At 50.2% G+C, this 12,284-nt stretch overlaps 1 protein-coding gene across 1 annotated transcript in view; it reads left to right on the top strand.

The window, feature by feature from the left end:
- The window catches only part of BOP1 (BOP1 ribosomal biogenesis factor), a 696,945-nt gene that overhangs the window by 553,782 nt on the left and 130,879 nt on the right, over positions 1-12,284 (top strand). The window contains exons 8-9 of the mRNA XM_069621900.1: positions 604-765; positions 6,141-6,221. Coding sequence (XP_069478001.1) covers positions 604-765; positions 6,141-6,221 — 243 coding nt within the window. The remainder of the gene's footprint in view (positions 1-603; positions 766-6,140; positions 6,222-12,284) is intronic.

Genomic DNA, 12,284 nt, shown 5'->3' with positions numbered 1-12,284 from the left:
GCAGTTCTCAACAACATTGTTGATGGTGTAGGATCATGGGAGTTGTATGCCTTAACAGCTGTAGAGCGGTGGCCTGGCCCCCCACTGCTCCATGGCCTTGGCACAGACTTCCTACAAACAGACCCGAACATAGTATCCAGGTACCCCCAAACTGTATGATTCAACAGAGCTTCAAAGCTATCTTGTGTTTTCCCTCTCTCCCCACTACCCTAACCTTCCCCCACTCTCAGATCCATCAGAGCACCTGGAGGCCAGGCAATTAGCAGCAGTGTGCTGTTTAAATCCCAGTAACCTAAAACGTGTGCATTGAGTGAGTGGCCAATTTGCCTCCAATAATACAAATTGCCTGTCTTCATGACTGATCCCGAATGATAGTATCTTTGAACATTTGGGCTGGTGTACATCTCCAAAATAAAGCAGCTGAGCAGCACTGAATAATGGGGGTCTTGTGGTGAATGGACATCACACACTGCAGCTTCAGTATGTCAGATGGTGTGCAATCCAACAGATTTTCAATGCATTTATAACTTCCGATGTCCACTTGATCATGGTCGTTTGTGGTTCTTTTACTTGTCTTTTGAGTGTTTGAACTTTCACCTGCAGAGGCTGGCTTGGCAGCAGCAAGAGCCAGAGGAAAGAAAGCTGAACTTCATGCCCCAGGCATACAAGTGTCTGCGTGCTGTTCCGGCATTTCCACGATTCATCCATGAACGTTTTGAGCGCTGCCTGGACCTCTATCTGTGCCCCCGACAGAGAAAAATGCGGGTAAGTGCTTCAGAAAGAGCAATAAGTTGCATGGCAAGCTCTATTACAGTGAATGGTGTGTATTCTGCCAACCTACATAGCTCAGAGTTCAGCCCCCATAAAGGTTAACATGCCATTACTGTGTAGAAAAGGTTAACGCTGTGTTAATCCAATGTAATAAAAAAAAAAATCACAAAAGCTCTAGTTGTAATACCTTTTAGCAGTTTAACGCTCTACCTGCCCATGGCATTATCTGTTTCTCCTATCTATTCCAACTGTTTCTCTATCAACGTCCCTTCCCTTCTCACGAAGTCTGGTAAGAAGAATTTCAAAAAGGATATCTTGGTTTCCGACCCTGGACTCCCCATCGCTGATACCTATTCCAGCGCCTCTGCCAGACAAACACTCACTGACATCCTCTTCTTCGTTCCCTCACCAGATCTCTGGACCCCTCATATGATCTCTATGATCTGTCTCGTCTTCTCGTCTCCCATTAATGGTGGCACCCGTTGGGAAGTACGAATTGATCTCTTTTTACTCCTCTAGAGTCTTTATTAACATCTATCTAAATGGTACTGTCATGCTGCAAGGCCCTCAGGCTAATCTCCTCCTCTTTGATGGGCGGTTCCCTCGCTGCATCAACTTCCTCTCATCTCCAGCTGTCCCCTACTCTCTTCCCCTGGCTACCTTTCCCTCCCCCGCTTCCTCCTTTGCCCCATCTCAATCTCCTTCCACAACTCCGCAGGGCATACCTCTGATCTGTACCTCTCCCCGGAAGGTCTTTAAGGCTGGCAACCTTCTCCATCTCACCACACTCAATTCTCGCTCTTCTGTCAAACACTGCTCTAACATCTATCACCTCCTAGAAGAACTCGACCTTGATGGCCTCGGTCTCACCGAGACATCGTTCACGGCCAACTTTATCACAAGTTTTGACACTCTCCTCCCTGACGGCTACAAGATCAGACTCCTCACAGAGCCACCCATAGAGTGCAGAGGACGGGAGTTCCCACATTTGGGAACTTGATCTATTGTGTACATTTTTGCAACCTATATGCCAGGGTTGTTATTTAGCTCCTCAGCACCTTAAAACAACACATTTTCAGTGTACAATTTCATAACCATTCTTGCGTAAAAATTGGGAGTGCAGTTTGATCTGTTCTCGTTTGGCTACAAGATCCTCTCAGGCCCCAGATCCACTCGGCCTGGAGGGGTGTAGCACTCATCTTCCCTGAGTGGATCCCTGCCTCTCTCATTCCCACTCAAGCCTACGCCTGGTTTGAATGCCTAGTATGCAGGCTCTCTCTCTCTCTCTCGCTTAGCCACTCTTACTGTTGCTACTGTCTACCGGCCCCCTGGTCAAATCACCTCTTTTCTCTGAGTGGGCTGACCTCTCCTCCTCTCTTGGCCTCAACCACTCAATTTCTCCTCCTTGGTGACCTAAACATCCATCTTGATTCTACCTGTCCCTCATCTTCACTCTTTAGTTACCTCTGCAATTTGCTCTCCCTCTCTATCCTTCCCTCCGGCCGGACTCACTTGGCTGGCCATACACTTGATGTCTTCATCTCATCCGGACTCCCCCTCTCTACCCCCCACCCCCTTACCACTCCTCTCTCCTGGAGAAATCACTGCATCCTTTCCTCTCATCTCTCCATCTCCTCTCCAAGCCAGTTCCACTCCTAGATTGCCACCCACCTTCTCAGATATCCAGCCCATGAAGCGTGTGTCAGTCGAGGCCTTTGCTGCAACCTTCTTCCTCCCCCTCCCCCCCTGCACCTCAGGCTGACTCACACCCTGACACAGCCCTCTCTCTTCTCTACTCCTCCATTTCTGCTACTCTTGATACTCTTGCCCCCGTCATGAGGATCCGGTAGAAGTCCAAAGCCAAGTGCAATTCTTGGTATGACTCTGACCTAGCTACACTTAAACGGAAGTGTAGGGCGGCGAAGAGGAAATGGAGGGCTTCTTGCTCATCCTCTGACGAACTGGCCTGCCGCCAGTGGATTAACTTGGCTGAAAATGTTGCGGGGGGACATGACATCTGAAAAAAAGGTGCCCCCGCCAGATTAATGGGGACAAAATGGTGCGCCATGAAAGTTGGGGGGGGGGACAAACACCCCCGTCCCCCCTAAAATTACGCCCATGTCTACCACCTGCTCCAAAGGCAATACCGACTCGCTGTCTGCACTAAGAGTCCATCTACAAGCCTGCGTCTCTGCGGCATCTAACAATTCGGCCGAACTTTTCAAAATCTGCAAGGAGCTGGCCAACCCTGCTGCAGTCTCTACCCCTTCTCTCACCTCCCAGGATCTTTGCAATGCCGTTGCCTCTCACTTTATCTCTAAAACCCAGGACATCCTGTCCACCCTCACCTCCGCTCCCCCTCCCATCCACTCCCTCTCCTCCCTCTCCTTCTCGGCCTGCTGGACCTCACTCAGCTACCCCCATACCCCTTTCTCCTCCTTTCCTCTTTTCTCCCCAGATGAGGTATCTAGACAGGTCACATCTATGAAGACCTCATCAAAACCGGTCCATCCCTGTTCCTCTAAAACCATTGAGGACCACATTGACCCCCTTGCGCTGGTCCTTGCTGATTTATGCAATCTCTCCTTTGCCTCTGGCTCTTTCCCCTCCCCTCCTAAACACTCCCTTTTGCATCCTCTCCTCAAGAAATCCACTGCTGGTCCATCATGTCCGGAAAACTACCGCGCAATTTCCCTTTGTGGGTAAGCTCCTGGAAAAGCTGGCCATCTCTCAGCTTAATCTCGACTCCGTTGTCTCCCTCCATGACCACCAATCTGGCTTCAGAGCTGCCAGAATTACGGCAACTGCTCTCCTGAACATCCGTGAAGACCTACTCTCCAACCTCGATTCTAACATTCCCTCTGTCCTTATCCTATTTGATCTCTCCTCTGTGTTCAACACGGTCAACCATACCACCCTGCTCAATCGTCTTTGTGACAACCTGTGTATCACTGATCAGGCTCTGGCCTGGCTGACTTCTCTTCTCTCTGATTGCCCCTTTCAGGTACTACTTGGGTCCATCCTATCTTCTATCTCCCGCTCCACATGTGGTGTCCCCCAGGGGTCTATCCTCTCACCCCGGCTTTCAACCAAAACCTGGCAACTCTCGCTTGCAGCATCTCAATGTTCTGCTCAACCTTCCAGTGCTATGCTGACACCAAACTCATTTTCAGGCTTCCTTCAGCCTCCTCAACTCCTTCCCTCATCTCTGGTTGTCTAATCGCCATTCAAAATTGGTGTGCCGCAAATGATCTATGTCTAAATGCCAACAAGACTGAGATCCACCTTATTGGTGCACTATCTCCATCCTTTCCTCTCACTCTCTCGCCGGCCTCTCTTGGCCCTCCTCCCACCCCCACCTGCGCGGCTAAGAACTTTCGGGTTATCTTTGACTCTACACTTTCCTTCTCTGCACACATCTCTGATGTCTCCAAAAAATCTAACTTTTTACTTCACCTCCAGGTACTCTTTCCTTCCTCTCCTTCCCTCAAAAGCTCACTGTCTCCCAAGCTCTGGTTCTTTTCAGACTTGATTACTGGAACAGCCTCTTTCTAAATCTACCTGCCTCCACACTCCGCCCTCTACAACTAATCCAGAACAGGACAGCGAGACTTGTCATTGGCCTCAAGCCCTGGGATCCTATCTCTCCAGCCTTGAAATCCCTTCATTGGTTCCCAGTGGATGCAAGGGTTACATTTTAAACCCTCTGCATTGTCCACAAGTCTTTCTGGGGCCTGTGTCCAAAATACCTTCAACTATCCCTCCGTAAATACTCCCCCCCCCCACCACCCCCCAACGACTCCCCCTCGAGCACTTCGCTCCTCTACTTCTAACTCCCTCCACAATAGTCGTTTTGCAAAGAAATGAGCTGGGGGTAGATCCGTCTTCGGCTGGTGCCTCCCTTTGGTTCAGCCTCCCGGCCACCTTCAAACTTGAGGAGAAACTTCTTTGGTTCCGGAAGCATCTCAAGACATTCCTCTTTGCCTCTGCCCCCCCCTTCTCCCCTGTTGATCTGTTTCTTCTCTTGGCATCATGCACCTGACCACCCTATGTTAATTAGAGCCCAGGTACCTGCTCACCCTACCACCCTCCTGCATTGCCTCCAGGCCACCATCTGCACTAGGGTTCTGCATCTGTACCCATACAGCCCCCCTCCCACTTTTCTTCTGCACTTATCAGATATACCTTTCTGACTAACTTTCACCTGCCACTTGCTGGCTGCACTACCATGGTTTATCGCCCTTATTTTTTATTCTATTTAATATTTTTGTTTTCTCTCCTCTGCCTCGCACTTTCCACACCCCCCCCCCCCTTCGATGCACTTTCCCCCGTTTTCCTTTTCCATGCACTTGCGCTTTCTTAAATGTCACTGGGCCTAGTAAGATCAGTTTTTCTGTTTTTTTTCTCCCTTGTTCCCCTCCCTTTTTGCCTGCTCGCGCTCTGAAACACTTGTGTACGAGCGCGATATAAATAAAAAATTATTTCACTATCATTTAATTTCAACTGAATATCTGAGACTGAGATAGATTAATGCATGAGGTTTCGAAGACCAGTAAGTCGTCTTCATCAGATGGGGAAATGAACAGTATAAATGCAGTGCTATGCCAATCTTCTTTGCACTAGGAGCCTTAATGTCTTGCAATAGGGGCACTGTGACTGCACTGCAGAGCAGTGTTGGTGTTTTATCTTCATTTCTTTGTATTGGTTGACTGCAGTGTTTTAACAATGTCATTAGAGGAAACCGTGTTTGCTGGGTACATTAGCATTGCTCTGCTTTAGGAGGAGGATTATGGTGACATTTTTGGAGGCGGGCCATGATCCAATTAGTAGATATGTTTTGGAGGTGGAGGATAAAACCGGCAATTTGATCTGAGTTGGTTTGCGAGGCTACACGAATGGAGGGCGTTTAATGGCTGGTGCCATATTCAAGCAATTCCCCCTGGTTGGCACTATTGGTGGACGGGTGTAGAGGAGCCTGACCTGCTGTGTCATGGGCACACTCGTGTACAGGGTTCGGCCCAGTGATCACAGCACACAGAGACGTGTATGGCTTTCTAGGCAGTGCTTGTCGATAGGTGGTGCAAAGGGCTCCCTGCTCTTGGCACCATTGGAAGGCCATTGCAGAGGATTGTAAATGGAGGTGATGCCATCATTTGATGTAAAGGCTGATTTAGGCAGAGCTATCAGAGGACTGACCCAATCCCTGGTATTTTGGTAGTAGGTGTTTGATGCCACCATCCATGGACAAATGTAGAGGCTAGGTGTCACGCATTATCAGTGTGAACAGTGAGGTGTCTGAATGATTGTGCTGTTAGTATGCCCTGTCTGCCATCCCGCTGGACTTCATCCAGGTTTTTGTTCTTTTCCAGGTGAACGTGGACCCAGAAGACCTGATTCCCAAGCTTCCGAAACCCAGAGACCTTCAGCCTTTCCCCACGACTCAGGCCCTGGTGAGAACCCCTTCAATATGGAGTCGCCTCCTTCGCCACTCTGCCTTTATACTATCTAGGAGTATTTTATTTCTATTTCTGTTGCTATGGAGCTTTCACCTTGCATCTCTTAGAACAGTTAGTTTTCTGGTTTGCAGTACAATGGACGTATGATAGCCATATGAAAGCTTTGTTAAGTGAGATAGACTGTTAATGTTATTCTAACCACCTAGACTGCAAGGCCCAGAAAGAGATGCAATGCTGCCAAGGTGCTCTGTATTATAATAGTGATGGTGGGAAGTTGAGCACTCAAGGGCCTAATCTAGAAAACAAGACTGGTGACTGGCGACAGTAGCATCCAGCCCCTGATGAGCATTCCTCATAATTTCAATCATTGGATTCACTGAGCCAAGTAATATCCGGTGATGAAGTTGGAGAGCTAGTGGGGTTGACAGAGACTGCATGCTTGGGGTGTAGATCAAATTGATTTGGATTCCAAGGAAAGAGCACCAGTGGCAGATGTCAGACTGCAGGGGGCGAGGGGGGGGGACAGGGTGACAAATGGTGGGATAGAATGACCTTGCCATGAACAGGAGCAGAGATGGGCCGTTCAATCCTCTACATTGTAGGTTATCAGTACATTACATGTACATTTTGGTCCAGAATACCTTGACTATCCCTCCGTAAATACTTCCCCTCTCGAGCTCTTTGCTCCTCTACCTCCAACTCACTCAGGGTCAGTCATTTTTTAAAGAAACAAGCTGGGGTTAGATCTGTCTTCGGCTGGGGCCTCTCTCTGGAACAGCTTCCCTGCCACTCTGAAACATCTCCTGTTCCGGAAGCACCTTAAGAACTTCCTCTTTGCTTCTGCCTTTGCCACCCTTCTGCCCTGCTGCTCTGTTTTTCCCCTTGGCATTGAGCACCTGGCCACCCTCTGTCCTCCGGGCCCAGGTACCTGCTCACCCTGCCACCCTCCTGCACTGCCTCCGGGCCACCTTTTGCACTGGGGTCTGTATCTGTATCTGTACCTATACATTCCCTCATTTGTTTTTCTTATGCACTTATCTGACATACCCTGTCGGCTAAAACCAGCACTTGCCACTTGCTGGCTGCACTACCACCTTTTATCGTCCTCCTTTATTTTTAATTATTTTTTGTATTATTTCTGATGCTTGTTAATCTGCTTAGAATCACATGCTGTGCATATGGTCCGACATTCAGTGGTAAACGCGGAGTATTGCATCTTGTCTTTCGGGGGACCGAAAGGGGACGTCGGCATAAGCGTGTCTGAAACACTATCCCTATCGTGACGTGTGTAGTACCCAAAATACCTCACGTTCTGAGGTCCCTCAGATTGTTTTTTTCCGCCCAGATAACTGGTCGCCCTATAGCGGACCTCTTCATGAGACATTGTTTATCTTACCGAATTGTAGGTTTAATCCCCGTTAAGTCACTTCGCCCATCAAGAACATCTTCAACAAAGACTACGAGGGAATAGTCTACGGCTGTGGGTTCCAGCACCAAAGATCCGGCGTTTGGACCTCCACGTGGTCGGGCCTTCTGGCCGGCCTACACAGTAGGGAGAGTGGGCTTGGGGTTTTCCATACTGCTATGTCTTTCCTCTTTTCCACTTCTTTCCTTTTTGGTCTGGTCACCCTTCCCTTCTGCTATGGAAAGGACTCCATTTAGATTCTGCCCTGTGTTAAGGGTCAGATATCCGTGGAAAGACGAGCACACTTCGTGTAACGCTCGTCTCCCCCTAGAGCACTAAAGCGGTGTTCGGCGTATAAACTCCTAAACCCTTAAGGAGCGCCGGTTGAAGCGGTGGGCCGCGTACAGAATGTCACGCGTGGAGCCTCCCTCCCCTGCCGTGACACCAGCCGAGAGTGACAGGGTTACATTGGATGACCAAACGTCCAACCTTATAGACCTTGAGGCGGACTATTCTAGAGCCGCCACGCCCGTCCCCGACCCTTCCAGGCTCGACTCCGGTCTTGCTACAGGGACCACACCCGGTGACAGGGGCGTACAATCGCACCGCACAAAGCACACAACCCAAGCGCCCTCCTCGACGACTTCATCGAAGAAGGCGAAAGCGCCATCGGGTCGATTTGATCCAAAGCCTTCCCCGCATCCGCAGCAGTGCATGACGACTGGGCTTAACAAACATAACAAGGGCGCTACTTCCCAAACTACACACGCCGAAGTTTCTGAACAAGAAACTTTGAGTTTCAAGGTTTCCAAGGCCCGTGCAGGCCCGGAAACTACGAGTAGGCCTCTACCCGAGAAGCCATCATCGGAGGCGTTGTCTCCCGAAGATTCGGTGACTATCAGTAAAAGCATCAGTAGGATTGCTACAGCGGTGGGCCTAATACCGGTTTTGCCCACAGTTATGGGCCAATCCGCCGAAAGGTTTTCCACGGTTTTGGAAGACGATCCCGAGGACTCTTACGAAGAGAGCCAGGTACCCCTCTCAAGCACCCTGAGGAGATCCTCTCAACGCCTTAGGACGGAGGACCCGGTTCCTGCTCAGCTGGGTCCATTTGGGTCATCCAAGTGGACCACGGAGCAATTTAAGGGGTATATGGATCGGCTGGAGCAGTTTTTCAGGGCTTCTGATCAACCTCCGCCGAAAAAAGCTTGGTTAGACCCTAACCCTCAAACACAAGTTGCCCAACACCTAGATGTTCAACACTATGTTGATTATCAAGAAGATGTCCAGAAAGACACGTATAGAGACATCTATACAGAAGAAGAGGAGGCTTCTTTTCTGGACAATTATGAGGAAGATCAAGGCGCAAGGGACAACTGGGAGGACACCCAGCAGGATGATCACAATTCTGATATCGTTTGCCTCGACTCTCCCCCATCCACACTGGTTCCACAAGCTCCCCCGGTGGATGAGCAAATGGCTTTCAACATGTTGAAAAAAGCAGCGGAATTCTTTAAAATTGCCACGCTTGAGGCATTGCCCGAACAGGATTTCGCGGAAAACATTATTAATGACAAGCCTCCGGCAAGCCAGTCTATCCCTCTCTTGAGCTCTGTAAAGAGACGGCTGGCCCCTTCCTTACTCACACCCGCTCAGACTAGGGTTGTGAACCCCAGGGTCGAAAAACTTTTCCGGCCCTCCCCCACCGACCCGCTTTATATCAAAGGGCACGCAATCCCAGACTCGCTAGTGGTGACCAACACTCGCAAGAGAGCAGGGGTTCCCCTTGCCACGGGAGAGTCACCCCCGGACAAGGAGTCCAAAAGGTTGTATGCCTTAGGCAAACGGGTCACGTCGGCGGCTGCTTATACCGTCCGGATTGCCAACACAACGTTACTGGCAAGCTACGTCGACGCCCAATTGAACCTACTCCAGGAAGGCCTTCAGGAGGTTCCGGAACCAACCAGAGCCAAGCTTCTCACCATTGTCTCGGAGGGCAAACTTGACAATCAAAATGTTGTAAAGAATACCCTGGACTCCGCAGAGACAGCAGGCAGGTCTCTCGCACAGGGTACTCTCCTAAAGAGACACGTGTGGCTGCGCACGTCAGGCTTCAGGCCTGAGACCCAGGCATCCATCATCAACAAACACATAGAAGAGGCCAACCTCTTCCGGAAGGCGGTAGACGATGCGTTGGAGACAGCCAAGAAGGAGCACGGGACTATGAAGTCGCTGCACCAGATTTCCCAAAAACCCTCTTCACAGAGGGGCAGCAATTCTCGGCGGTCCTTTCGAGGACAAGCCTGCGCTGCTCAAAATAATTTCAGCACGGGCAACTTCAACTCAAGTCAACCGGCTGCAAGCGCCACTTACTACCCCCAGAGGGGTCAGAAGCGCGGAAAGAATAGAGGCAGAGGCTCCAATTCCAGAGGTGCGTCAACCTCGGGTCAGAAATGACCACCAAGTTCAGGTCCCCTCCCATGTCTCCCCGGTCGGGGGGCGATTAACATGTTTCCTCAAGGCATGGGAGGGGATAACTTCAGACCAGTGGTTATTAAAGACGGTCGCCCACGGTTACTGCGTGGAATTCTCCCGCCCCCCACAGTTCAGACCACCGAAACATTGACGCCTTTCACCGGAACATCTGCAGATCCTGGTCCAAGAGGTGGAGGTGCTGCTGGGAAAGGACGCCATAGAAGCCGTCCCGATTCTTCAGGTAAACGAGGGTATCTATTCAATATACTTCCTTGTACCCAAAAAGGATCTCACCATGTGTCCTGTTCTAGACCTGCGCCCAGCGAACAAGTTCATAAAGCCCCAGAAGTTTTGCATGGTAACACTGCAAGAGGTGATCCCATTGCTAAAACAAGGGGACTTCATGACAACATTGGATATGAAAGATGCATACTTTCATATTTCAATGCTGCCAGCGCACAGAAAATTCCTAAGGTTCGTGATTCAGGACAAACACTACCAGTTCAAGGTACTCCCCTTCGGCATTGCCTCGGCGCCAAGGGTGTTTACCAAGGTCCTGGCAGTGGCAGCAGCACACCTGCGCAGACTTTCAGTTCCAGTTTACCGTTACCTCGACAATTGCTCATCACGGGGGACTCGTTCGACGTTAGTTTTTCGAACACCCAAAAGACAGTAGACCTACTGTTCAGCCTGGGATTTTCTATCAACGAAAAGAAATCCAGCTTAGTCCCCAGGAAAGTAAAACAGTTCCTGGGGGCTCTAATTCGTACGGAAGACGGTCTAGTCTTCCCTTCCAGCGAGAGGGTTCAGACATGCTCTCTCAAGTTCCTCAGTATGTAGCCAGTCGGGAGGCGACGGTACGCAAAGCTATGCGTTTGCTAGGGATGATGGTGTCATGCATATACTTCGTCCCCCACGCGCGAATGCGCATGTGTCCCATGCAAGAGTGGTGGCTCAATAGCCAGTGGTGTCAGGCCAGCGGACAATGGGAAGATCTGTTAGTTGTCTCGCCAGCCCTCTTTCTCTCTCTGCAGTGGTGGTCGAGGGAGAACCTCTTGAAGGGGAAAACTTTCACCACCCCTGCAGTGGAAGCCACTCTCACGACAGACGCATCTCTCACAGGGTGGGGGGGCTCACCTGCTTCAACAGACATCGCACGGAGTGTGGTCCCCTCAGGTAGCGTCCAACCATATAAACCTACTGGAGCTACTGGCAGTGTTCAAAGCATTGAAAGCCTTTCAGGAGCAACTGCAAGGGAAGACAGTGCTGGTCCTAACCGACAGCACAACAGCAATGTATTACCTGAACAAACAGGGGGGCACTCACTCTCCAGGGCTATCCAAGCTGTCCCAAAACATCTGGATATGGGCTCTCAAACACAAGATGTTTCTGATATCCCAACATGGTCCATTGGAACTCAATCTTCTGGCAGACATACTCGGCAGAGATTTTCCTCTGCCAGAAGAATACGAATGGCGTCTGCACGAAGACATTGTATCCAACGTCTTCGCAGAATCGGGGTTTCCAGAGATCGACCTGTTCGCTACTCAGAAGAACGCCCAATGCCCAGATTACGCCTCCAGGTACCCCCAGAACCGATCCAAGGGGAACGGTCTCTGGATAACTTGGTTGAGGAAATTTGTTTACGCTTTTCCCCCCCGACTCCCCTTCTAAACAAGATAGTGCACAAGATGCACCAGGAACCAGTCACCATGATTCTGGTGGCTCACATGTGGGCCCGCCAACCCTGGTTTGCGCACCTGATGGACATGTCCCTCTCCCCACCAGTCAAGCTGCCCTACCCGTACAACATGTCTCAGGACAGGGGGGAGACTCTGCACCCATGCCCACAAACTCTGAATTTAGCAGCCTGGCTCCTGAGGTCATAGAGTTTGGACATCTGCAACTCCCTCAAAGATGCATGGACATACTGAGGGAGGCAAGAAAGCCTAACACACGTTATTGCTATGCCAGCAAATGGAAACGTTTTGTCATCTGGTGCAGTTCCAAAGGCGTCAATCCCACTGATTGCTCGCCTTCACACATTGTGTTATATCTAACCCATCTGTTGGACTCTGGGTTAGTCTTCAATTCCTTAAAGGTTCACCTAGCGGCGTTGTCAGCCTACACCACGTCACAGCAAAAGGTGTCGTGGTGGTAAATACCTGTGATTAAAG

Source organism: Ambystoma mexicanum, chromosome 5q, assembly GCF_040938575.1.
Source record: "Ambystoma mexicanum isolate Mex_15411 chromosome 5q, UKY_AmexF1_1, whole genome shotgun sequence".
In the NCBI taxonomy this organism is placed as follows: Eukaryota; Metazoa; Chordata; class Amphibia; order Caudata; family Ambystomatidae; genus Ambystoma; species Ambystoma mexicanum.
The sequence above is the reverse complement of the archived record's forward strand: the minus strand, read 5'-3'. Positions and strand labels throughout refer to the sequence as shown.